The following is a 27,774-nucleotide window of genomic DNA, read 5'->3' on the forward strand; positions in this document are numbered from 1 at the left end:
AACATTTGCCCATCTCTAAATTTCAGTTGAAATTCTCCAAACAAACAACAGGGGTCAATCCAGTTACATCAGGGATCAATTATGTAATTTCTTTCCAAGAACTGTGAATCTTTCTACTGTGGATTCTAACCCCAACCTGCCTCAGAGAATTAACTCCCCACACAACTTCAGCAGGCAGTACCCAGATATATTTTGGATTGCTACTACCAATTATCATGTTATCAATATTTGCTCTCTAGTATACAAAGCTCAAGCAAACCGATGGTTTATTCAGATTGTTAAAATACATTCTATTTTTACCCGTGATGTCATTTTGAGGGCAAAATCTACTTGCAGTGACGCCCTTGATGTCAAAACTCAACAGGCTTTTATTAAACAATGAATCTACCCTTTTAGCTCAATCAGGGACATAATAAATATAACATTTGAAACCAAAAACATTCCAATTCAATAAAACAATTCCTTTAGATAAACTATCCATGCTTTCATGTACTCCCTGAATTTTGGTGCTTTAGACCAGAAGAGTTTGTTTGATTCACTTAGGTTGCTAAGGATGGAATGACTGCTGGAAATCCACTATGGTGAATAATCATATTCACACATAGAAATATCTGTGACAAAAAATACTCTTTCTTTGTATTGAAACCTGAGTATGAATTTAAGAATAGACTTGAAACCTTCTCAGACACTTCTCATCAGCCTTATGCTGAGATTATGTTTTGTGTGAAGCTTAAGCATATCATTAGCAAAAAGCATATTCCATGCTGACTTGCTCCTCTAGAGAATTTGTCACCCATATGGGATAACAAAGAGAAAAGAAAACTGAACCCAGAAAAATTATCATCATGCAACTTCCAAACATGGGGTTTGGTAAATCACCTAAGTGTTGATGTCTGAGAAAATGGCACGTTCAGTCTTTTGCTTCAGCCTCAGTATAGGTTCATATCAACACTGAAAACTGATATGATTAATTATGACTAAATTTCCTGTTCATTAGAGATATATTACCAGAAAGAAAATAACCTATTAATTTGTGTCTATCCAAAAATACTGTTATTTCATACCATAGTATTCCCATGTGAAGTTGTCTGCAAGAATGAATTCTTCAGTAATTAGCATTTGTTTGCTTGTGCCGTGGATTTTTGTCTTTTCCCTTGAAGCTGTTTATCAATGAAAACTCTTAATGCATTATAATTAATGCAATCATACTTTTCTAGGAGTAGCTGCTAATTTGAAACAGTACTTGAAAAATGAAGCATTGAACTTTTTAACAAATGCTTTATTCTTCTCAAAATGTCCAATTATTACATTCTCTATGTGTCATCTGTAACTGTCTTGTGAGTTTTTGGGCCATTGTGACAATAGGGAAATTCAAGACAAACAATGACACTTTTAGTGTCTTGAAGGAAACAGAATTCTTTTCCTTTGTAAAATAAAGGCTTTTTTATGTTTACATGGGAACAATACTACCAGGAGCTTGATGCATCATCTTTATATTCAATACAAGAATTTTATATATAAGAATATTTGGAGACCCCGCTGTACCTGTCTGAGCTGGGGAGTCTCGAGAAATGAAGGGAAAGTCAACCCTTTTATTATGTCCTTCCCCTTAGTAGGTACTTTAGCATTTTCCACATAATCCCTCTTTCAAAACCCGACTACTTTACTGCAAAGGGCTTGAGAAAAGAGCTCTGAAGATGAATGATCCTGAAAGTGATACTCTTCATGGTTTCCTAGGTCTGCTGTCTGTGGGGGTGGGAGCACTGGTAGCATCTGTGCTGCCAGGGCCGCATTTGACTTCCTCACTGATAGTACAGCAAAGGCATACAGAGTGTAACATATTTTTAAAAACTTTCAAAATGTTTTAAATATATGTTGAAGTACAGTATAGCACAATATAAATGACTGATTCCTACAGAAATGTTCATATGTTCCTGAGATACAGGTATATGAGGAGGGAAATTATATATAACTAGGCATTCCTTCTTTCTTTCCATTTAGCAGATCAAAAAAATCAGCAAAATACTTAAATTTGTTTAGATCAACAATTGACAATGCATTAAAACCCCAGCAACTGCAATTTTACACATTTTATGTTTAACACACCCAGAAGTATTTCATTATTAGAACATGATGAACCAGCATTGTCTTACATGATACCAACCTAGAAGACTGTTTAGTTATAAATTTGTTCAGCTCTAAGTTTGTTAACCATTTTGAACAAACCCAGTAGAATAAACTCATTAAAGAACAGCTAAAAACCCACAGTGAACTTTGTTTTCTTAAAACAAGGGGGAATGGCCTTGAGCTGCTGGAGGGTAGATTTAGAGTAGATATTAGAAAGAAATTCTTTACCATAAGGGTGATGAGGCTCTGGCACAGGTTGCCCAGAGAAGCTGTGGCTGCCCCATCCCTGGAGGTGTTCAAGGCCAGGTTGGATGGGGCTTGGAGCAACCTGGTCCAGTGGAAGGCATCCCTGTAAATGGCAGGGGGGTTGGAACAAAATGATCTTAAAGGTCCCTTCCAACCCAAACCATTCTATGATGACTCTATGATTCTATAAAACAACTGTTTATGATGATGACAAATCCAGTTAGAAATTAATTTACAGCACACTGAAATTTTCAAGATTTCTAAGAAGTTCCTGTTCTGGAAGAACCTCCAACACTGTGAAATTGTTGCACAAAAACAACTGACCAAAAGCCTCCACCAAGACATGAACTGACCCCTTTGATCAGACTAAAGACCTGGCTCATTGTCATGTGCCTGACAGCAGTGAGGCACAGCATTTACAGAGCCATCCTTCCTGTATTATTCCCTTTTCCTTCTGAGAACAGAAGATCAGAAGCTGATAACAAAGAAAGCCAAATTTGGATCTTTTACATCTCAGGTAATCCTCCACACCAAGTTCTTTATAATCTTCAAAAGTTCTTCCTTGTGTATGCTTTTGACTAAAAATGGCAAGCTGAAGGGGTAAATGTTCCAAATGAATGTTTCTGAAAGCTGTAAAGAGTTTCAGCAGTAAAAATAATCAGTATCTTTCTATGAAAACCTTTGTATCAGAAAAATGCCAGAACCTCTATCAAGGAATTTTAAAAGAATCTGAAAAAGATCTAGGAATGCTCGCTATCAAAAAAGAACAATACAGATATACAGCAGCAAAAATACCAACGCAAGATAAAACATAGCCTGATGAGAGTGAAATTAAACACAGCACGACACTGATATAGGAGTATTCAGGAGGTACACTCAGATCCATGCTTCTAATTTTGTAGGCTTGGGCTTGTCCTATTGAAATAAGTAATGACTGGTACATTCTGCATTAGGATTCATTGTTAAAATGTTAATAAATTTGCTTAGACTTCTATTATTTCTACTGTGCCAATACCACCTATTGCACATAATGTTTCCCATTACCAACTAGGTCCTCAAACTCATCGAGTTTTTCTAGATGGATTGACAAGGCAGAATAGGTATAGCTGGTCATCCTGTGCTGAGAATTTAAGAAATGGCACTGTGTAGAGAGAAGAAGATGCTTTTGCAACTGGTAAAATTCAGCTAAATTATATGAATGGAAAGGTCTTCGTAGGAATTATAGGAATTTCCTAAGGGCAGCACTGCCTGGCTTCTCTGTAGCACTACTTACTGTGGACTTGTATAGGTCTCGGCCACAGAGATACCTGTCACTTTATCCATGTCATCAGCCCTTAAAAAGGTGAAAAAAAAGCTATTTATTTTCTTTGGAAAAAAAGATTTTGGTGGACAGGAGGGCTGACCACAGGGATGACCTTTCCCAGCTAACAGAGAGCCTTGTGAACCCAAGGCACAACTAAAGTCTCATTTTGGGGAATGACAACCAACCTATTTCATAACCACTATGTCCCATCAGAGACTCAGATTTGGTGCCTGTGGGAGGACCAAAATATTAACACCCTCAAAAGGCACCTGTTACATGATATATTACAAAGTAAAGTATCAAAATATATAGCAGCTTGACCTCAGCCACAACCACCAATTACGCTGATGTACCACAAGGAAGCACCAAAGTATTTTAAGAAAAAAACCCACTGCAAATAGTTGATCTTAATTTTCAGTATCTAGATTAAAAAATTAAATGGAAACATTTCACATAATTCAAAATTAAAGTTTTGACAATTTGACTGAGGCAAAATAATTATTTCAGTATGAGGAAAAATAATTCTGAACAATTTTAAGTGAGTTAATCTCTGCTGGTCAATGTCTAATAACAGAAAGTAAATTTTTTATTTACAGAGTGAGAAGCACATATTTCTATTTTCAGGGCTAGTGCCTACCAACTCACAAAATCCCCTCAGAGTCTTACACTGCGATGTTCAAAGTTCTTGTTATTTAGTTTCTGTAATGGAGCCAGATTATGGTTGGGTTCTTAGAGAGGGAAGACTTTAGGGATCTTTCCTTCAGGCAAGACAGCCAGAGTTTATTTGGCTGAATTTGGGACTGCAAAGGATGTACAAGTCAATAAAGCATGCAAACATTTTCCTAATATTCCAAAGAGAAATGTGTTTCAACATGATACATCTGTACAGCCTCGTTTGCTGGGTTGACAATATTTGTGAAACGAATGAGATTCTGGCTAGAAAAATCACTTAAGAGTGTCCTGAAACCTGGAATTAGATTTTAACTATTGCTGCAGCCTCTGTCTAGGAAGGCAACTTGCTAAAGGAGAATCTTTTCTGTTCAGAGTCACTTCTTTATATTGATGACATACTACTCTAACAAAAACCACATAGTTCTGTTTTGTCCTCCATTGTCTACTAGATATTTTTACATGTCCTGAGATTAAAAATTAGCACAAGCCAATCACAAAGCAGGGTGGATGGTGCCACCCTTCTAAAAAGTTTAGAGAAAAGGCAACCTTATTTTCAGTAACAGCTTTAAGTCCTTCTGAACAGACACCTGTTTGCTACTCCTTCAGATCAATTTATCACAGTGATTACTCTGTTATTCAGAATTTTAATCGGATTTTTACTAATTCAGGGCCAGATGACAGACTTATAGTATATCAGTATTAGTCCCACTGAAAGTATCATGCCAACCCTCTAATTAAGCTACTATGTGTCACCCACTAGTTTTAGAGGCTGAAATAATCCTCCATAACCAGACTCCAAGGCCCTTCTGGCAAGCATTCAAGCATTGCATCGATCCACAATGGCAATGGTATGTACTCATCTGTTATATAGTTGGTGAAATATGGCTATCCAGTAACAGAGCTAAATGAAGGCTAAAGTTGACATTAGTGGGCAAACAAATAAAGTAATGAGAATTAAACATGCCTTTTTCCAAGAACTGACAGCAATAAAATCCAGTGTAAAATATAATTTTGTACCTATCGCATGACTCTGACATGTAGTCCTTGTCATGGTGTCCTCCTCTTCTTCTTGAAGGTTTTCTGTGACTACTTTAGCCTGTACATAGTGCAACAACAAAAGTGAAGAACATCTGTGACTCTGTTTATGTTGCTTCACAATAACTACAGAATATTTTTAAAAAATAAACCAAAGTTACAGGGCAGCTATGAGTGGAAGTATATAAACTGTCCCATTCTATGAATGATACCTGAGGATAGCAACTTTAATTTCATTCAAAGTCACAATATGCAGCCATCAAAAATACCCTTGCAAGATGCAATTCTTCAAAAGAAAAGGTCTTTTTCTACATTAAAAAAAAAACCACAACCAAAAAAACTCAGTTCTCCTGACCTTTTGCTTCTCTCCGGAAATGACGTGTTTCAGATGTTAAAAAAAAAGTGAACTTGATATATGGTATGGTATCTCTTTAGTTTGCAAACACTGAACTTCAGCATTTTTATTTCCACCTCTGTTTAAAAGCATTTATTAGCTAAAAAGAGGGAAAAACTTCATTTAAGAATGCAGTGCACTCTAAGAGCCTGTATGTGATATTTAAGTTTGTGCTATTCAAACCCCCTAGATATTCTAGTTTTTCAGATGAAGATGTATTTTTGTTCTGTTCTTCTGCACTCCTATTTCCCAAGTGTACAGATAATCCGAGTGCCTCCCTAGCATAAAGTGAAATCCCCCTCCATTAAGTGCCATCAGAGGCCATAATTCAGATCCAGAGACATATTTTTCTGCCATGCTACATAAATCAAACAGGAATAGAGATACTTTCAGGGTGATGAGAAGGGGAAAGCCAGCACTACGGAAAACAATGCTTTCAATATCTCAGAGATCTTAAATTATTTGCTAATCACTCTGCTGTTTTAAACTACTTACAGCACATTCACAATAACATTAAATATGTTCTGTAATCTAAACCAGTAGAATTTATCATAATTTGCATGACATATCTTTGATCATAGCATATATTCTGCTTGTCTGGTTTACACAAGTAGCCCTATTGACCTCCTGTGAACAGCCTAAGGAAGACTTGCTCTCTAGATTTATAAAAGTGCATTTATAATATTTTAATCCTACAGATTTGATTACATCTTTTTTTGTCTTCTGAAATGATGCTCTTCAGGCTATGGAAAATGAGGAGGCAAGTGATCATTTGGCATCAAATTTCGTGTAGAGCAGTTTCTCACATTTGCAGACTGTGCTTGGCTGCCGCTGTGACATTTCACAATATTGCGATAGATCTCTGGGTACTCCCCAAACACACAGACTGCAGACACGGAGTGCTACACAAAACTCCTGGTGTCTTGATTTTGGTGCCATGCTCCCACCTCACAAAGCAAAGCCCATGGCTTTTCTAAATTACAGAGGGTTGTAATAAAATCACAAAAATGAAATGAAGCAGCGCAGCACAAAAATGATTGTATCTCACCTTAAGCTCCAGCCAAGGACATGAAAAAGTACTGGAGAATGTGGAATATCCTCGTTGTAGGCTAAAGTATTATGTATTTCTGTTGGCGGGCCTTTAGAGTAAAGTGCTTTTTTGATGAACGCTAACGGGAAGTGTATCCCTCTGAAGGTGAATGCACAAGGCCAACACTGGTGGAACATTGCTTTTTCCATAAATTCAGTGGCAGTCCAGCAATAACATTCTTTGCATGAACAGAAATCAGAGGTAATTGGTGCATATGTTATGGCATAATAGTGCCTCAAGTCTTTACCTGGCACATCATAAGAAGAGTGATTTAATCATCAAAAATTAAATAGGTTTTAAAGGAAAAACTTGCTAGAAAAATTAATGTTAAAAATGTTCTGGCCAGGATTTAAAGCAGCAGTATATATCTGAGATGCGATTTTGAAATACAGCAGCTTCCGCACTGAACCGTACGACTGAATGCACTTTGCATTGTTCAAAAAAAGAAAAGAAATCTTCCTAGTTTAGGGCTTTTCAAAAGATTTATGCTTTTTTCTCCAAAATCATTAATTTTGCCTTTTTATGAGCAAAAAAAATGCACAACAGGCCATTCTACTGCGTGGAACTGTTTTCAGTCACAGCTATCTATCTCCCAGTCCTTTGCAATCTGCTTCAAAGTGAGCAGACACAAAAGAATAACTGGAAATGATAGTAATAAGATGCATGGACTTTGAATTTAAAGACTTTCCATCGTTTTTCTTTTAGAAGTTTGGAGGACAAGATGAAATATCACATATTGAGGAATCTTAAGGTATATCTCTTTCATAAGTTAACATTAATAACTGTAAGCACATTTTAAATCTCACTATTCTAGATGTCCTCAGTCTTTTGGCACTAGATATTTCTTTCAGGAATGAAGTGCCACAATAAACACAATATGAAACTCAAAAAAATGAAGCATATAATGTAAATTAATCTACAAAAACATATAAAAATACTTTGTTTCCCAGCTAACAAAAGAGTGTATGTATAGCAGAGGTAATGCCTTTTCCCTATGACTAATATGTCCTTAAAAACTAAATAGTATAATTAGCATGTCTCTATTGTTTGAGTACAGTAAGGACAAGCTTTGTATTTTCCTCATAAAATGAAGTGTGTTTATTGAAGATATACTTAAAGACTATTACTGAAGAAGCTAAAAAGACTTCACAAAGTGACAGACAAAAAGCACAGCAAATTATTGCAGCATTAGAAAATAATAAGTTAGAAAGAAATTGTAGAAGCAATGTGTAGAGTTTTTTGTACTTCTGTACAGTGAAGATATACCCTAAGCTGTCAGGACCATATTAAATGGGGCATAGTTAAACTGAGTGGTTCTGATAAGGGGCTCTGCTTTGCTATCAAAGTTCTAGATCAGTTGGATTGAATTTCCTGCATATTGCACATTTCCAGACTTTCATTCTCTCTCTTTCCTTTCAGTGACACTACAAGGACAGCCTTAGATATGCTTATAATTTGTGGTTTTATAATGCAGGAGGCATCTACATTTTCAAAGAAGAGATGTTACGACAGGAGTCAGGAGGAAAGTTTTCAAACACATTCATTTTGCATATGTTCCCTGTAAGTTTTAAAAAATGACCTTGCAGATGTTCTTAGGAAAGACATCTGTATTAAAGTAAAAAACCCCACATTTGCCTGAATTCGAAACCCCATATGGGATGCATCCTAAACATCAGTACTAAGCTAAGAGTTTCTCCAGTTCCCATTATGAAGCTTTTTGCAATGTTTTTGCAACACATCCAAAAGAATTTGTGTTTCAAATTCTCTCAGAGGAAATAGTTGTATGTGCTGCACTTCAGTAACTTAGTTCTGTCAGAACAACAAAAGTAATAGCCTCAGCTTCATATTATGCATTGTATTTGGCAAAAGTTTCAAGACTTTTTGTTAAAATTGTGATTATGGTTAATAATCATCATTATAATATGGCCAAGACAGCTACCAGGAATGAGAAAAGAATGCTATTGAGTTAAAGCATCTCTATTATCCTGGTGCCTGGACTTTGAAACATCATGGGAAAGGACCTTGCTAGGCAAGAAATTGCTCATTAAATTCTAAGGTTAATTAAAAGAAACTTCACAAGGAAGGGCACGCATCCAGCCTGACTTCAAGTTACAGTCCTAGACTCTCTGTGAACACTTTCCAGTGCAGTAAAGCTAGTCACACAACCTTTCAAGAACCAGAATCTAGCAGCTAACAGAAAATAAAATGATTTTTCTTCTAAATTGCAACATTCCTACTCTCTGGGTAAATTAAATTATTAGGTACAGTTAGTACCTTATTGAAGTATAAGACTAACTACAGGGCATCAACAGGGAGATTTTTAATGGCACGAAGAGAGATGCAGGTCAAATGAATGTTTTTGCTTTTGAATGCTCCCTCTTAAGTGACAAATATTCCCAAACATGGTCAAATACTTTGCCTTTTCCCCATCAGTAGTGCTCTTCTCAGCCTTAACGACTTCTATAATGTTCAGAGGAATGCTTAACTCTGGCATGCAATTTTCAGGGAAAGGGGAAAAAAACTAAAAAAAGAGAATGGTCCTATTACTTCACTCTAGTACAGTATGATTATAACATCGTTGTTCATATATCTCCACTGGAATTGAATTGCCAGTAGAAGCAGTAGGATCTTCATGACTAGCTGTATAATGTGGCCTATAGTCAAGCTGCCAACTTTTGTATTAATTCACAATTCTCTAGCTACACAAAATCTTTCTATCTTATATATAAACAGTTATCCTGTTTGCCTGTACTGGTGATAGGAAACACATCCAGAAGTTAAAAAGAAGGTAATAATGTTTTCATGTACTAAAGCACTTACCAGGGTCTGATTCTGCATTTCCATATCAGCTTTTGTGTTGCTGTTTTTCTTGTGGTTTCCTTGAGAGCTGATAGAGTTGCCATGAAGAGAGGAGCCCTGGGAGCTGCCCTTCGACACACTCCTGTAGGAAACATTATTTGATCCACTTTCTGTCTGCTGAGCTGCTTTCTTATCAACTCTGCAGGTAGAGAGTGATTCCTCTGATAAATTACATTGCCCTTCTTCAATCACTCTACTTTCCCATTCCTTTAATGTTTAAAGTAACCCCTCTGTATCTTTCTGTCTCTAGACCTTTGAGTGATAAATGTTTCTAACCAGCCTTGATCAAACCTGTCACTTGCAATTTCAGGTAGTATATCAATTTAGCCTTTCACATATAATGATTTATATTATATTTGGGACTGCTGTGGGGCAAATGTGAAAACACAGTATAACAATTGCTAAGTTCTTTTGTGACCAAAGGTTGTGGTAGCTAGAAATATAATTAATTCTGACTAGTTACCAAATATGTGCTTGCTGGTTACAGGAAGCTAAAATACATTAAAACATGTACCTTATTATCCTCTATCTTTACATACCATCTACCTAGATTCTTGATTTCTGCAATCATTTGAATTTTTATCAACTTGGATGTAACTCGCCATTCTTTAATTTCAAAGACCAGTGGTTTGGTTAACAAAGTAACATGAACAAAATTATCATCTCGTTATTAATGGTTTTTTTCCTGTAGAGATTAAAGTCCCAATTGTGTACCTACGGATTGCTACTCTGCATTCTTAGCATGAAAGGAACATACATTGAACTTAGCATCTGGGCATCTGTAAAGCTGTATGTACATCAATACATATCAATTTGTGTTCCAGAGTTTTACCTGTTTAAAAGCTCTTTCACAAAACTGTCTTTTGGTGAGTATGTAGCTTCAGTCGAACCTCTGACTTGTTCACATTCAATCTCACCAGTTGAGTCTTGGGAAGGTTTCATAATTTTGCTCTCCATGGCTAAAATGTCACCATTGTCTGTTTTCCTGTTAATTTCATTTTCTATTTCACAGTGTTGTTCAGTTTTCTTTTTTTCTTTTCTTCTCTCTAATTTTGCCTGTTTAATTCCAAACCCTGAAACTTTTGCATCTTTTTTTTCTACCTTAGTTTTAGGAACATCAGTTTTTCTGCTACTCAGTGCTGGGAGCTTACTCTTTCGAAAACCAAACCAACTTGCTATGGAGGGACCAGTCTTTTGTTTAGTCTCCACAGTGGGAGATTTGGTTTGTCCCTGACCCTTTTGCACATTTTCTTGGATGCACAACATGACTTTCTCCTCTATTGTAGGTTGCAGAGACGGTGAAATCAAAACATCATTAACCTTCTCAGAGGTTTCTGCTAATTTTAAAGACATTTGCTGCCTTTGTGATTTTGTTGCTTCCAGTTTATGAGGATACTTTATTCCATCGAAGCTTTGAAAGGACAGAATTTGTTTAGAAGATACAGTAGCTGATGCTTCTAACTCCAATTCTGCTGACAGAACACTTTTTTTACTTATAGCTTCGTGTTTAAAACTTTCAGTGCTCCTCTCACTCTGCATAGATCGGCTGCGTGCATCTTTCTGAGAAAATGGTTTGTTTCCATCACATTTTGAAGTGTTATGAAACAAGTCTACTTTTGGAGATGATTTGAAGGGCAGTTTGCTTGGGCTTCCATGTTGGCTATTGCAACTACTCATATTTCCCAGAGAACCTTGTCTAGGATAAGAATTTTCTGTGGGTTTAGTAGTATATAAAAGAGTCTCTGGTGTCACTGCTGACCCAGGAACAGCCTTGATTTGAAGTCCTTCCGTGGCTGAGTTCTGCCTGGTTAGAGAATTTCCTCTGTCAGAAGTGTTTGTAATAATTTGAGTCCGCACTTTTCCGAGACCTTCTGTCAGAGGGGCAGACGGCTTCTCCCCTGTTTGAATGCTAAAACTCTGACTACGAGCTTTTGCTCCATTCATGCCCAGAGCTGGCTTCAAGTGCGACTTGTTGCTAGAAGAAACAGATCTCTTAACTAATCTGTTTTCTAATCCATCTACTCTGTCTACCACCAAGCTGCAGTTTTCATGTGAATGAGGTGATGCTGTATCCGTGCTAAGTCCCACAGTAAAATGATTTTTTACTTCAGTATCAGACTTAGAGTCTTTTAATTCAGCATATGCTGCACCTCTGGTGGTTACACATACAGATTCACTTTGCTTGTACTTACTTGAACTCACATTACTTTTGGAAGCTGCATTTATGCTGTCTTTTTCCTGCTTCCCTGGTACAGTAGAGCTCTTGCGGAGAAGCTGGGGAGATTTGACAAATAATTTCAGTCCTACAGGAAGACGGGTTTTCATTCCTTTCTCGTTAGAGTTTTGAGTAGCGTGTGCAGGATCACTGGCATGAAACAGTGTTGGCGGGGATTTGTTTACCTGAGATAGTAAAGGCTCACTTGTGCTGGTTGTATGACCTTGAGGAGTTGTGGGGAGAATGTTTGGCATCTTTTGTTGTTGATCCACCCCACTGTCAGTGGAAGTACTTTTTTTCCTGGAATATGTGTCTTGTGAAGAAGTTGTTTCCAGTGACGGACAACCTAGAGAAAAGGACCTGGCTGCTTGAAAATCTGTGCTGGAATATTCACGATTCCTGTGGAGACCCAGCTGATTAGGGTTTTTTAGGCAGACTTGCTTTGTGGAAACTTTGGAAAGTCCTTTGCATGCACTATGGGATTGCTGAGATGTGCATTTATTTTGCATAATTCCTTCTGCATTTTCTTGAAGGTAAGATAATTCAATTTTGGCCCCAGAAGATACATTTTTTGCTTTTGTTTCATAACTAGATTGATTTTGAAAGCCAGAGTTCATAGTTCCTTTCAATGGTGATGATTTCAGTATATTTTTTGTTGTTTCAGTGGGACCAGCTCCTCCTAACTTTACTGCTATCGGTGGAGAATGAGCATAATTAGGCCGAATCAACAGGGATGTTGACCTGCCTGGAGGAAGGGGTGGGGATGGAGATCGGGCTTCTACAGTTGCTAAATCACAATGAAAGTCTCTGGTTGGAGGTTCTCCATAGTTACTTGGCTCTATAAGGTGCTGAGGCAACAGTGGTGATGCTGGACTCTGACTCTTTGGATACTTTGACCCGTCGCCTCTGCCTGGACGTTTCAAGTCAGGCAGGGGGTGGGCAGGGGGCTTTGGAACCTGAAAGTCAACTTTTGAGTCAAAATGACGAGGTGGACTTTGCGCCTTTTTGAATCTTGAAAGCTTTACAGGTGGCAAAGCAGGTGATTTTTCAAGGGCTGTGGGGCCCACTGATAGGGCTACAGGTGTCTCCCCACTCTCTGAGATCACAGTTTTTTGTGGAGAAAATTTACCTCTGCTGGGTATTTTACTTACATTTGGCTTTTGACTGATTCCTGCATGCACAGTGGAGCTTGAATTGGCCTTGTATGATGCATCATACACTGGCTTCACTAGTTTTTGTCGTGAAGTATTTTGCAGTGTCACTCTTGCACAGCATGAAGATTCACTGCAGGTCATGGAGACAACTGTATTTTTATTCCCTGTATTATCTTCAAGATTATTTTTCTCATTTTCTTCTTCTGGTCTTTCTAAAGCAGTGTAGTTTCTAGCATTGGTTCCTGTCTGCAAATCAGTTATTCCCTGAGGCGTAAGTTCAGTGTATTCTGCACTGGACATAGTTTGTGGCTGGTTGATTGAAATCTCATTTCTTGTTACAGTGACAACTCCAGTTTGATGTGAGCTGAATTCAATAGGCTCACCATCCTCAGCATCAAATATTACTGTAATGCACTCTTCAGAGGAGGTCTTTTTTATAACCTTTTGTTGTTTAATGAAATTACATGTCTTCGGCCTAATGTCTGAGTGAACAGGTATCTGGTTTTCCTCTTTGTCAGTAGATACAAACTGAGAATTCTCCGTGACTTTGAGCATGTCAGAGGCCTTTGTGTACTTCTCAGTAAAGGGAGTTGCTAATAAATCTGATGGACTTTTCTCATCACTGCTTTCTATATGCAGTTCATCCAAGACTTCATTGTCATCAGTATCTGAAAGCTGAAAATTAAGGTCTTTCCAGCCTACATTAGCATGGCTTTGATTTAACTGTAACTCAGGCAGCTTTGTTCTGGTGCATGATTTTACTTCTCCCTGAAATCCACTGACAAAACTAGTCAATTTTTCAGGTCTTTCCTTTGAATTAAAATATGAATTTCTTTCTGGAAAATGTTTCCTATTAGAATCCCAGTCAAAGAGACTGTCAGAAATGCTATGAGTTAATTTGTTACAATAGGTCCTGCAGTCTTTGCTTGGTAATTCCTGCAGCAACAGTAAGGAGGAAGAGTCATCATCTGCATCATCATGTGAATCTGAATCATAAGAGAAAGTTTTGTTATGTTCAATGCAAATACTTTCCATTTCCATTGGCTTACAATGAATCTGTTCATTATGGCCACCACATTTAACTCCAGGGGAATATATTCCTTCATTAGAGTTCATGCAATCTTTGTAACCCCATTTTGATATTACTGACGGTGATTCAAGTAATATTTTTTGCTTCTGTAATTTCTTCAGCCCTTCTAAGATGTGGTTTTCCTTGACACGAGTTGGAGGTAGATCATCGGCAGGACTTGAGAGGTTGCTTGGGAGCGAGGAACCAATGTTTATTCTTTTATCCCATCTCACGGATGACTGTTGAAACAAAATAAAGCTCACATATTACTCACAAATGCTGTCAATAAAAATGTTACCATATTGGTAAAGAGATATAGGAGTTGCATAAGGACATTACATTTCATCCGTTGCTATTAAGAGCAAAGTTCTTTTTTAATAAAGGATTTCATAGGGGTGTGAAGGCTGCAGTGCATTTAAAACCTATAGAAAGAACAATATGAATGGAAGGATTAAGATAAAGAAGAAGAGCAATTTGGACTATGAAAGACACAATAAATTTCAGAATTAATGAGGAGACTAAGCAAATTGGAGTGACAAAGGAATTGCTAAAAAAATTAAGTGGGGGGGAGTGACAGGGAAGGAGATATTGCAGTGAGAGCTCTTACTGAGTTTAGCAGCAACTGTTTTCAATATAAAAGAGAGAAGAAAGTGAAAAAAAATTTCTGAAATAGGCAGCTTTTCATTTAATCTTGTGTCAGACTAACTTAAGCTAATAAATTAAGAAAATTAATTTGATTTACCCTTCTGCTGCATGTCTTTCCATCATTCCAAGTGTAGGAGGAACCGCTGGAATATTCACTGCAAGCACTTGAGAGGGAGAGTTCACTGCTGCTGCAGCTGCTCCGGGGATACAGGCGACTAGAACCTGTCACATTTAATTGAGTCTGGCATTTCAAGACAGGTACACTGGATTTCACATTCTGCTGGCAATCCTAAAATATGAGAAGAAATAGAAATATCTTGTGGGTGGAAAAAGATCATTTAAATTCCCCTTGATTAAGAATGGCAAAGAAAAAGCAAGTAAGCCACTGACACCTTCCTCTTACACTGATAGCATCTGGTGAATTTAATACAGAGAACTAAATCAAAAATTGCTAACAATTTCATTTCCTCAATGTTTTCTTCTTTATTCTTGAACTAGTATTCTGCTCTTTTTTTGCTAAAGATTATTCTATTTGAATTATACTTTATACATAAGCAGCGTGCTCTGGTAAGATACAGAAAACAAAGTTATAAGAATACAAGTACATCTTGACAACTGCATTATAGCCCCACAATTTAACAGATGAGGCTGTACACCACGGACAAGGTAAATTAATTTAGTATCCTGAGCAGAATTTCCACTGAGAATGGAATCTCTCCATTACAGTCTAATTTTGGTTTCCTATCTAGTTCAAAGCTTTGTCTAAGAAACTCTCTGACGTAGGACAATCCATCTTTGTGTCGCTTGCAGACAGCTGAAGCCTCTTGCTTATGCAATTTATTGACACTTTATGGCTGCCTTTAGTACTTGTGTAGTTATCGCCCCTCTCCAAATGCAATTTCAGCTGACTGTGACTAAGTGCCAGCTTTGAGGAAGAGAGTAATGAAGAGTAGATAGCACTTTAGGTAAAATATTAAACCTCTGTAGGAGTATCTGGGATGCCTTTAATTTGTTTTCAAACTAATACTCTTGTGCCTAACAGCGTTTGAGCTTCTTTAATGTTAAGTGCTTGGACTATTCTGTTGTGCTATTCTCCAGTTTCCTTACAGAATCAGACATAGTTTTAATTACCAGGAACACCAGACACGACTACATGAAAAAAGGTTGTAGTGAGGTGGGGGTGGGTCTCTTCTCCCAAGTGGCAACTGATAGGACAAGAGGAAACGGCCTTGAGTTGTGCCAGGGGAGGTTTAGATTGGATATTAGGAAAAATTCCTTCACCAAAAGAGTTGTCAAGCATTGGAGCAGGGAAGTGGTTGAGTCACCGTCACTGGAGGGATGTAAGAGATGAGCAGCTGTGGCACCTGGGGACATGGTTTAGTGGTGGACTTGGCAGTGCTGGGTTAATAGTTGGACTCAATGATCCTAAAGGACCTTTCCACCCAGTGATGGGTTAATGGTTGGATTTGATGGTCTTAGGGGTCTTTTTCAACCTAAATGATTCTATTGTTCTATGATTGTTTCTTAAAACTTTCCTTTGGATTTCATTAAGGCAAGCTGAAACAATATTTATTGAAAGCTGGAACAATATTGATTGATTTTTTTTTTTAATGCAGATATACCTCAAATTAATTTTGCTTAAATGAAGAATTTACCTTTACATTCAGGAAGAAACAAGAAATCTGAATTTATTGAACCCATAAAACAGTTATCAAAAGTGTGTACACCGCAGACATGGTGTACATGCAAATCTCTGGAACAACGCTTGGTTTGTAGGTACTTCTCATACACTGACATGTTTTTTTGCCTTCTGCTAATTTCTTCCATTTATTCCCCCATGTCCTCCCATTCATTAATACTAGGGTTGAATCTTTTTTCAGCTGAATGGGAGAGAGCAGAATTTTTACTGCTGAGGAGTTCATCAGTACAGCTGTTCATTGCTCAACTGACATCATAATGTTCTGTTTTTGACAAACCTAACTACAGGGCAAACCATTATTCTTTGTCACAGGCAAAACCTATGAATGGGAAAATCATTTAGAGGCAGCAAGAGTACATTTCACCTCTGGGAGTTATTGGTACATGTTCTCCTAGGAAGTCAAATGGATGCAGGAGGAATAGCCTTTAAATCCACTGGCTCTGGGAAGAATACATCTTTCAGCATCAGAGGCCGGCTGATGTCTGTTTCTTTGGCTCTGAAGCAGACTTTTTGCTTTTTTGAGAGAAATTAGTCTTTATTTCTGACATGGTGGTTCCCATGGGAGACCCTCTCTCATCAGCTTCCTCAGCTGTGACGGCGTCATTCCAGGTAAGGGTGACTGTGCAGAGGCCAATGGCAGCATCTGCTTGTTCTGGCTATTTCATTGCATTTCAGCTGTTGCATTGGAAAAACATGTCATGTCAAATTCCTGCCCCTCATACTGGCCTATGTCCCAGCCCTCATAGTGTTTAAGGGAAGGGTGCCTGTAAATCCTTTCCTTTAAGAATCTCCAGTAGGAGAAAAGAGCCTAGTGACAAGTACTGCCTTCCTGTCATCTTCAGCTAGTCTGAGCCTCCCCTTCCCCTCACTTTGTTTCCTTTGCACCTAAGAGAGGAGAAAGGCATTTGGTCCTACAGTTTCAGCAATGAAAAAAATGGAGATGCCTAAGCAAAAGCAAAAGAACAGTGTATTACTGTAATCATCTTTAATGTTTTAGAGAGGAGAAAATGTGACAAAAACATCATGTCACTCCAGGTTCTGAAGTAGGATATCTACCCAATTTCTAGATTGCATTCAGATCACTCACAAGAGTGGAATTTTCTCCTGCAATTTGCCTTTATTCTCTAAATTATCCAAGAGAGTATTTTGAATAGCATGTTTATGATGCATTAATTAAATACATTTAACTTGCACATGAGTTTATTAACTGACATGGTGAAATTTTAATTTTTTGTAATCATGATTCCTTAGTCATTACCTTTAATGAAATTAGAGTAAAAAGGCCTGAATGTAGTATTACTGCTTAAAAACGTAATTTTCACTAGAAATCACAGAAAATTGAAAGAATCAGACCATTAAAGACACAAAACTCTATATTAGAAAAGCCTAACCTGAAGGCTTAATTAAATATAATGCAAAGGGTAGTTAGCATTTTTGTGAACCTTTGAAACAATGCCTTTTCATTAAAGTATGTATTACAAAGGAGATTACATTTTTGTTGACACTACTATACTTCAAGATCAAAGGCACAAGCAGGTTCAATGTTCTGTTCTTGTACTCTTTGTTTCCCTCTATGTGACTTTTGTTTTTTAAGCTGCTTTTCTCTTTGACAATGAAACATGAAAGCCACGCTGGCTAACGTTTTGCCAAATAAGCACAAAGCTAACTCTGAAAAAAAATGCAGAGCCCATGAATTTTTAAAAGTTCATACATAATATATCATAAAAGTAGAATGAATAATACGGTGCATGGGCTTTAATAAAAAGCTCCTTGACCATTTCTCAGAGATTCTGAGATGTAATCAATAGCCAAAAAGGTATACTGGGGACATTGCTAAGATTTACGCTTTTTTGCACACAGTGACACTATCTGCTTACTATATCAACTGAGGACACAATATTGAATTTCAGAGAACAGAAGGAAGTAGAAGTATTGTTATCTGTCTCAACAGGGTTTCAATTCAGAGATCAGCTTTATGGCTCATCCCTGGCATCAGACTTCAGAGGCAAAAAGGAGGTTCCAAATGAGGGGTACAAGGACAGCACAAACACTCACGTGAATCTGAGCATCAGCACTTCGAGCTTGCATCAGGCTTCTGTTCCGTTCTACTTCTGAAAGCAAATCCCCAGATGAGAGGTCTAAGATGCGTGAATGGAGTTTCTGGGGGGGCAGAAGGGAACGAGCAAAGCATAAGTGTTTGTCAAATATGCAGCAGATCAGCATTTTTAAAATTCCAAACTCTGCTGTTCAATTTCAAGGGAAATGAAGACCCCGAGGTAAAAGAGGATTTGTTCCAAGTTGAAACGTTGCTCTTTGTGCTTAGTTAGTCCAGGACTTCCTGTCTGGAGAACAGATCATTCTTCATCCAAAACAAACTCTACTTTTTCTTCTAGTCACTGTTTTGCAACTTATCATTACTTCACGTGCAACAATGACAAATGAACGAGTCCCACCATTATCCATAGAGTTTGACAGGCTTCAGGAAAAAAGCATAAAAATGAACTACAAAATTAACATTTATAAATCAATCAACATGTTAATGTTGTTTTATTTACGAGCTGTTACACCTTGCTTGAATGATTGCAAAAGTGACCCTATTTTTAACCAGCATTGATCTTCTGAAGGCCTCCTCTGCACACATTTTAACTCAAAGTCATTAATGTCATCTGTTAGGAACAATTAATGTGAATAGAAAATAATTGCATCAGGGAACTAGGGACTCAGAGGATTTTGTGCATTAATATTCACATGCTGTTCAATTATATACACAGTTCTGTTTTCAGTTTTGCTTGGGAGGATGGCTGTGCTTGTGCCTTTCCCTCCATGTTCACTTGTATACGAATTCTAAGGATTTCAGCATGCATTAAGCCTGATTTGTTTTAATCGTAGTTTCAATAAAATCCATGATTGATGCGAATGTCTTGGCCAATGACTTCAAAAGAAGAAATATCTGCAGTCCTGTAAGTCCCTGGGCCAACACACCATGTAACAGGCAGTACAGATCTGACTCACAGTCCATTGAAATCAATGAAAATGGACTAAAAAAAAAAAATAAAAAACAAACAAACTTTGGGTCAGGTTCTTCTTGTTTTCCCATTAATTCTCCAGGCTTGCAACCTAAGAGACCACATCTACCCCCCCTGCTCAGCATCAGGACGCTCAGCTTAGAGGAACAAATGGTGCAGACCCTGCCAGGTGCTTTGCCAGGGGACCTTGTGAAGGATGCAAACCAAGGAGATTTCTCAAGGCTGTGTTAGTGTCTCGTCCCCCTGTCCATCCGAAAAGACTGGTCAAAGAGCAAAAAAGATTCTGCAGCCACAAAAGCCTTTACACACTGTGCAGTAGCAGCAATAGCAAGACAGTTCTTTGCAGGGCCCTGAAACATGAGTCATACAGTATCTTACACCCAACCACTCCCCAGCCCGCTCTCTTGGTACTCACTGCAGAAATTAATCTGCCAGAGAACAAAGCAGGCGGCTGTTCCTACAGCCTCCATTATCTGCATGCTGTGCTTCAGGGATCTATTCCAGAAAACTTAGCAAGTTTTTTAAAAACCTACTAATTATATATTTGGGAGTCATTTCTCAAGAGTTGCATATTCATCCAGGATTCTTTAGGAGGTATGATCTGTTGCAGAATGATTTTTGAGAATATTTTCAATGATCAGTATTCTGTAAAAACTTATTTTGTCCAATATATTGTTGAATAGATTAAAATGCTACAAGCACTCAGTATCCAAGATAACGTTTCATTATAAATATTAACTACATCCAGGCTATGTGTTTCTTAACATCAGTGATACTATCTCCTAGTTCTTCAGCATGCACCTTTCAAAGTCTTATTACTAGTAGTACTGTCAGCTGTTTGTTCAAGATTTAAGCTCCAGGTAAAAGCTTCACAAACTCACAGTTTTACTGACTTTGTACATTTGTTACTCTTGACAATAATTTCAACTGCATCACTGAATCACCAGAGAATTCCACTGCTTTCAGAACCAAGATTCACTGTTGCTATGAACAAGTGGTGTATTTGCCCTTTGTAGAGGAATTAATTACTTTTTCCAGTGAAACCACTCACCTGAGATATTTTAGTGGAAGTTAGAATAGTCAGATCTGTGCATTAGAGTTGATAACTGGGGACATCTGAGATGGATGTACATTTATAGTTGAACATTTATTTTCCCAGAAAAAAGGTATCATAGAAATAGTGTTACAGGAGTTTTACTGTTGTAAAACTGTCTTCCTATTTTTCCAGTAAATTATTTAAATACTTTATTACTTAAAATGGAACATATATGCAGCTCAGCAAGGGAAATGAAATATTCCCTTACAATGTCATCTAATAGAATTTAGTGTGCTGGTGTTACTGTCTGTGTCAGATATCAGAGCAGAGATCAGCCCAGTTGGAGCAGGCAGAAAACAATTTTTGGCAAATGATCAGACATAGCCCAGCAGAGCAGGCTGGAAACAGCTCTGGGTTATGGGGGTCCCTCCCACTGGCTCAGTGACCAGAGGGGCTGGGCTGCACAGGGGTCATGCTGTGTTTGAATCATCTTTGCCAGGGTTAAACTCTATGACACTATAAAATTGTAATAACAAAGGTGAATCAGCAGACAGAAATGATTAACAAAGAAGGAAAGTGTGTTCTCAAGATGTATAATGTGATTTTATTTCTGTATCAAACAAGATCGTCACATTGGGAATATTCCTCCCCACACATATGCAAATAAACTAACAGACAGAGCCAGCACAATGACTAGCATTAACAAACAGCATAATAAAGTTTGAGATCATTAATTAACTATAATCACACAGCACTGAGACAAGTCATCCAATTACAAAAGAAAAGGATAAGAAAATTGTTTTTCTTTATTTTTCTTTTCTTCTTTTTCAGATTCAAAAATGGGAAAAACTAGTATTTGTTAAAAAAACTCATTAATGATCCATTTAAAATCAAGTAACAGATTGTGCTATGTATCTTCATTCTGATTTCTTCTCAGATACACAAAATGTACTGTGTCCTTTACAGTTATTTTCAGATGACAGTCACATAACTAGATCAAGGAGTTACTGCTGCCTTGAAAATGGTATGGTATTAAAATCACTGCTGATGCTATCATGATACAATGCAACAAAAGGCAGACCACAGCACAGAATGACTTCCACAGAAAAGATCATACCAGTTTAAATGAATGCTTAAATATGAAACCAAGGGGTTACAACTATAAATTCAAGTTATCTGCCCTATTTGTTGGTGCCCTATATAATGATAGGGGGAATCTGGGCAATACTTATAGACCTTGGGGAGTGTCTGGGCCCCTCTGAAAGCAAGAAAGAATCAGGATCATCGGACTGCAGACCAGAAAACCCTTATGGAACTGAATACAGCACGGACTGGGCCAACTTCCTCGGAAATTACCCTGTGCTGAGTACTGCCAGGGTAGGTGTGGACTAACAGCATCTTGACTGTTAGTGGGTGATCTCCAGAAAGTGGGTGATGAGAGGCTCAGAGAGTGAGGCAGAACACAGGGGTCCTCTCTGCAGCTGCCTATGACCAGTAGAAGAAAAGCTCCTCCTTCACCTGTGAGATTGATGCAGAAAAGGCCATGCCCTTTGTGGCTCAATGTTGAGATTAACTCCCATAGCCCATGTGGAAAATAAAAACAAAGTAATTGATAATTTAGGTGGAAACCTATTATTTCAAGTGCAATAGGAAATACAATTATCTGGCAGGAGATAACTGATCCATCAAACAGCAGGCCAGTTCCCCCACCCCCAGCAGCATCCTTATTAAGGTTTTCTAGGAAGATAAAAGAAGGCTACTACCTGCTGGCATGAGGCAATATTACAGAGAGACACCCCTAACTATTGTGCCTCTTGACACATCTGTGCAGAGTATCTATCAGTTCCCATCTCCTTTCTGAAATCTCTAATGGCTTGCAGCTTTGCCAGAACAGTTTTCAAAGAATTATGCCAAACAGTACACAGCCTCCAATATTGGACGAGTTAATTGCTAATAAATCAATTGGCTTTGCTTTTCTCACATAAGCCAAAGTCCATCATTCACAAGAAACAAATTCTCTCTAGGTACTAAGGAGACATTTTCATCCTGGTGCTCCGTGCCAGAGCAGTAAATGTTTGTTTGGCATGTGTGGCCCTCTCCTGTCTTTCCTGTTATCCAGGGCATCACAAACCTGAACAGGCACACTCTGGACTGCTCTCCTCTATAGCCTGGCCATTGCAATTGGGCTGGTAGGGACTACTTGTTGTGCAGCCTTCACATCACTCATTTTTAATAATTATCTGCACAGAGAATATTCCCCTCAACTCTACAATCAACAACACCACCGCTGCAATTCTACCCCTGTAGTACTAAATGAGTCAAAAAGCATAAAAGAAGTGCAATACAAGAACAGTGCTGATATAGTGATATCTTTATAGGTGTACGAGAGGCTCATGAAAGACAAGAGCTCTTTCTAGCTGACTGTTTTGTTCACAATCATCTGACTTATCTCACTTTCCTGTTCCCTTGTTCATCTTTAACTGCCATATCCATCAGAAGCAGCTATGAACAAACCACATCTAGCAGGAACTTTAGTTTCAAAGATCTTACAGAAATAGTAGTCTATACTACATTTCCATTACACATAGATAGCAGACCACAGAAGTAAAAACTATTATTAGGTATGCTATTACATACTACTAGTTTATGTGGAAGTATAATCTTTCATGAAACAAAATCTGAATTTTTGCAGTCCTTAGATAAATTCCAGAGAGGATGTTCAGCTGGAGATGAGAGAACATCCTTCACCTATTCCATCATAAATTACCTAGATTAGGAAAATGTGCTGTTCAAAACACAAAGTCTGAATTTCTCATCCACTAAATATTCTGGAACTAGGAAGAAAATTAGGTATAGTTCAGGAAAAAATAATAAAACCTCTGAAAGTAGAAACAGACTTTGCCTTCAGACAAATAAGAGTTTGCAATACATATGCTTTTGACATATGGTAATTCTGCTTTTTAAAGCGAACAGAACTAGTAGTTGTCAAAAAAAGCAGCCAAATATGAAGCAAAAGTGAAAGCTGCAAAAAGATGTTTCCATTTTATTTAATTCTAATAATCACTAACATAGGAAATGTACTTTCCATTGTATACTGTGCACATTCAGCAATGCCTGACATTTTATTGTATATAACTGATGTCATGAAAATAAGATTATAATAATTTTTTTCCAGCTATGAAAGTTGTGTATTTAATAGAAAATTCCGAATTATATCATACTTTCCTACTATTCATTTAGTATAAACAGAACTTCATGGCCATCACTGTTTTAACTTTGTGTAAATGAAAACCTGGACTAGTGAATGGCACCCCTGCCTGCATGAGGTGAGCTTTTAGTTCCCTTCCAGCCCAAACAAGTCCATGATTCCATGAAAATTATTCTTTCCATTTTCACAGTTTATAATGGCAACAGAAATTTGTACATTAAGCACTTCCCATTAATTAACCAGCTGGGTTAGGAACTTTTCATCTTTCCAGCTGCTTTCTGCATCTGAAAAAAGGCAGCTTCCCAGTAGAGTTCCTGTGCAGGGTATATGCCATCCCAGATTGCTTTTTATACCTATATCCTTTAGGGTAATTTAAAGGACATTTAATCGTGAAAATAGAGGCACCTTCTTTCCTTCTAAATCTCTGATAATTTGCTTTGCGACTGTAATTTATCCTAACATTGCAAAGTTACTTCTGATTCTGACTACTGTAAGTATTTCAGACTAACATGAAGCCTAGCATTACTGTGGTTCAGCTGTAGAATACAGTGTGTCTTTAAAGAAGCATTCCTGTCCTTTTCACCGCTTTTTACGAGTTTCAGCATGAAACAAGGTCCCTCAGGCACAACCATGTTTTTGTATTTCTACCCAGAAGTAAACAGTTAATAATGTGTGGGTTTTTTTGGTGCCAGTTCTGGGAATAAAACACAGACTTATAAACTACATGGAACATCCATGTAGGCCCATGTCTCTCTAGTTTTTTCAAAAGCACATTAGAAAGAAACCAAGGATGGTCTCTTTTAAAGGATGAAGAAATAGGAAAACAGCTGTTATTCCTGGATGAAGGGAATCACAGTAGGGGAAGTTCAACATTTTCAAAGGAAGAAACACCAGAATCAGATACTGACTTTTCTTGCTTTCAGCATTAGGGTCATGTCCTGAGTCCATGCTCGTGTTCACTGGTAGTAACATGACAGCTCAACAATGCTTCTGTATTTATACAGCTTATAAAATTTGTTACAGGTTTGACTATTTGAGATTATTTTGCAACAAATATTTAGACTCATATTTTCACTTGTACCTACAGCAACTATTACCAACTGATCTATACCTGTGCATTTCTTTAAGCACCAAAATTTTGCATCAAGCAGCCAGGGAAGAGAAAACAGTGAAGTATCAGTGAGGCATAGGAGCAAAGGTTCCCCACAGCTCCCTTCTGACCCTATTGTTTTGCTGCAGGACATCACCTAGAGAAAGTGAATAAAGCTGTGCAACATGGGCAACAGGACTTAGCCACAGAAGACATTTAGGAGAACATGCAATATGAGGTCAGCTTGTCAGGGAACTCCTTTCTCCTGCTGGGCCATGTTTAACCATGTACAGGACTGGGGCTAAAACTGGAGTGAGAAACGAACAGCCTTTGACTGTTTAAAATACTCCTCCCTTACGCTAGGTTCATTATATGTTCATTACTTCTTAGACTTCTAAAAGCTATTAATATAGCTCTGCACAGGCAAGAACATATAACTTCTGATTGTAAAGCTAATGCACCACACTGACCTATTTTTTTCTATTTCTCTGTTGCTACAGACACCATTTACAACAGACCAAGCTGTTAATGAAGATCCTCGATATTTGGCAAAAGTGTGTATCATGCAACATTATACAGCTCAGGCAAAGCAACTCAGAAGTCTCAAACTCCACTGTATTTAGTACAGGCCTGGATGTTGGCTTTCACATTTATTATTCTGTTTTTTCTTAAGGTCTGTCTTGACAGATTACCTCAGTTTGCTCAGTATGTTGCTGCAAGGGTTCTCAACAGCTGTATCGCAGAGACCACCACTATTGCTGGTTGTAATTATTTTTGGTGGGAGGAGGGGGTTAATACACAGTAAGTGAACCCCAGGACAACTCTTACAGTGGTATGAGCAAACAGTTGGAGACTTTTATTAGTTTTACCTACAGCTGCGTAAAATACAGGAAACAATCACAGACATGCAGTATTGCTCAGTGGTAATAGGAGGAAGAGTTATACATAAACGAATATTAAAGGATTAACTGTAAAATATATTTCAGTAAGATAAATGAGTTCTTACTACCAAAAAAAAAAAAAAGAGGAAGCTTTCGGCTATTCCATAAATTTCAAGTGAAGTGAGTGGATTTGAATTGCTTCCATGAAAGTCCTAATTTGATTTTCCATCTGGTTTTTTGTGGGCTTTCCCTCCTACTAGGCACACTTTGCTAAAAAACACATACAGAAGATTTTAGACTTGAAATACAAACTCAGAATTAATAGTGGTTTGTCAATTTTTCAGGCAAATCCTCTAGGCAAGTTTACTGAGACTTAAGACAACATCCAAGACAAAGTACAAGTGTATGATACTACAAACATTTGTATGGAAGATTAGGGTCCTAAAACTACATCAGAAAATCCTGTTAACAAGGCAAATTCAGCACAAAAAGTAAAACAAAGGTTTAATTTGTGTCTGCTGCAGATTTTCCAAGCTTGCGGATCTATATTATTATTGAGCCATCCAGAGGTGGCAAAACCCAGTGAATTAGATTCCAAAGTAACTCAGAAGGTTGGAAACTTATATTCTAGGGCATAAATTGGGAGGTATTAAGCAGGCACTTGATATATAAACACAAATAACATAATCTCTCTGCATTCTTCAGAGAGTTGACAACATTAATGTAAGGCTAAAATTGCTCCTGTTCCAAATCCTTAATTTTATTAATTTTCATAAACTGCTTTAAATGAAAGTTACATTGAAAGACACAAAGTAATCCTCTCTGATCCTAGTTTTCATTTTATAAGTCTATCAGTGTTTTCAAGCTTTGAGATTCCAAAGTGTTTAGTTCTCATTTTAATAGCACTACGGTAGGAGTCTGTAAATATTGCAGTAATATTAAAATGAGCTAATTTAATTTCTTAGGAAAATGTATGTATAAAGTTCCCTGTGGTTAGTAATTACTGTAAAGTCAACAGTTTACATCAATGACTGGGTAATCAGCTAGTCAGAATGTGAATAATTAATGAAAAAATGTTTTCAACAAGCTTGCAAATGGAAGACTCCTTGGAGTATGGTAAAACAGCACTGCTGTGAGAATGGTGTTGTGCAAGAGTCGAGCCTCTTATTAAGTACATATTTGGATCTTCTTTCTTATTTTTGTAAATGTCTTTCTATTGATCTAATGCTTCTTAATATGTTAATTCCACTGTGCTAAATGAGGACCAGCATCATGCAGGTGCTATGAATTAAGGAAACACCAAAGAGTAAAAAGCAAGAATCCTGCACATCCTGACACCTCCTGTTGTTACACTGTTCACAAACAAAACCATTTTGTTTTTAACATTCCAGCATTGTCAGAATGAGTCTAGGAAACAACTTTATACTGAACTCCCATAACAAGGAAGAACTATACCATTAATCTTTTCTGGCATGCCCTACACGTGCTATCTCCATTTCAGCAGTAAAAAGGTGGGCTGTTTTCTTTATTTCACTGTATTTAAGAAATGCTTTAATATAAAAACACAGGAGAAAAGTACAGACTTTCAGTCTTGCTTCTGCAACAGTCATTGCATTATCAATCTCTATATGATTAAAAGCTACTTACTAATTCCAACATGCTGCTAAATTGCTCATAGTATGACAGTCAGTGATATTCCTGGTAGCACAACATAATATTGGTCGTTGCTTTTTTGATTCCTACAGTTTAAAATTCATTTTCACATTCACTTTCTGACTGTGCCCCAAAATAATCTAAAGGAATTAGGCAGACCTCAGTACGATCTTCTTATTGACGTTTATGTTGATCGATGTTGGCTCTTACAGAATTGGAATCTACAGATCAATTCCCTTATTAGATTCGTTCTCAGTGCTGCCATGATCATTTTATCACAGAAGCTGCTGCCATCAAATGCTGCTTTATCACTTTATAATGGGATAAGCTGAAGCTTTCCTCTGGCATATAGTTGGAAATGATAACTGTCTG

General features: G+C 37.6%; 1 protein-coding gene across 5 annotated transcripts in view; it reads right to left on the reverse strand.

Moving 5' to 3' along the window:
• The window catches only part of NCKAP5 (NCK associated protein 5), a 371,875-nt gene that overhangs the window by 48,610 nt on the left and 295,491 nt on the right, over window positions 1-27,774 (reverse strand). For 3 of the 5 annotated variants that reach the window (XM_027679099.1, XM_027679100.1, XM_027679098.1), the window contains exons 11-15: window positions 18,564-18,668; window positions 14,907-15,098; window positions 10,559-14,403; window positions 9,688-9,865; window positions 5,366-5,444 (exon numbers count right to left, since the gene is read on the reverse strand). In XM_027679099.1, the coding sequence (XP_027534900.1) occupies window positions 5,366-5,444; window positions 9,688-9,865; window positions 10,559-14,403; window positions 14,907-15,098; window positions 18,564-18,668 (4,399 nt within the window). The remainder of the gene's footprint in view (window positions 1-5,365; window positions 5,445-9,687; window positions 9,866-10,558; window positions 14,404-14,906; window positions 15,099-18,563; window positions 18,669-27,774) is intronic. The other 2 variants (XM_027679101.1, XM_027679102.1) reach the window with 2 other exon arrangements.

This window comes from Neopelma chrysocephalum, unplaced genomic scaffold (assembly GCF_003984885.1).
Source record: "Neopelma chrysocephalum unplaced genomic scaffold, ASM398488v2 Primary Assembly neopelma1_44, whole genome shotgun sequence".
Lineage (NCBI taxonomy): Eukaryota > Metazoa > Chordata > Aves > Passeriformes > Pipridae > Neopelma > Neopelma chrysocephalum.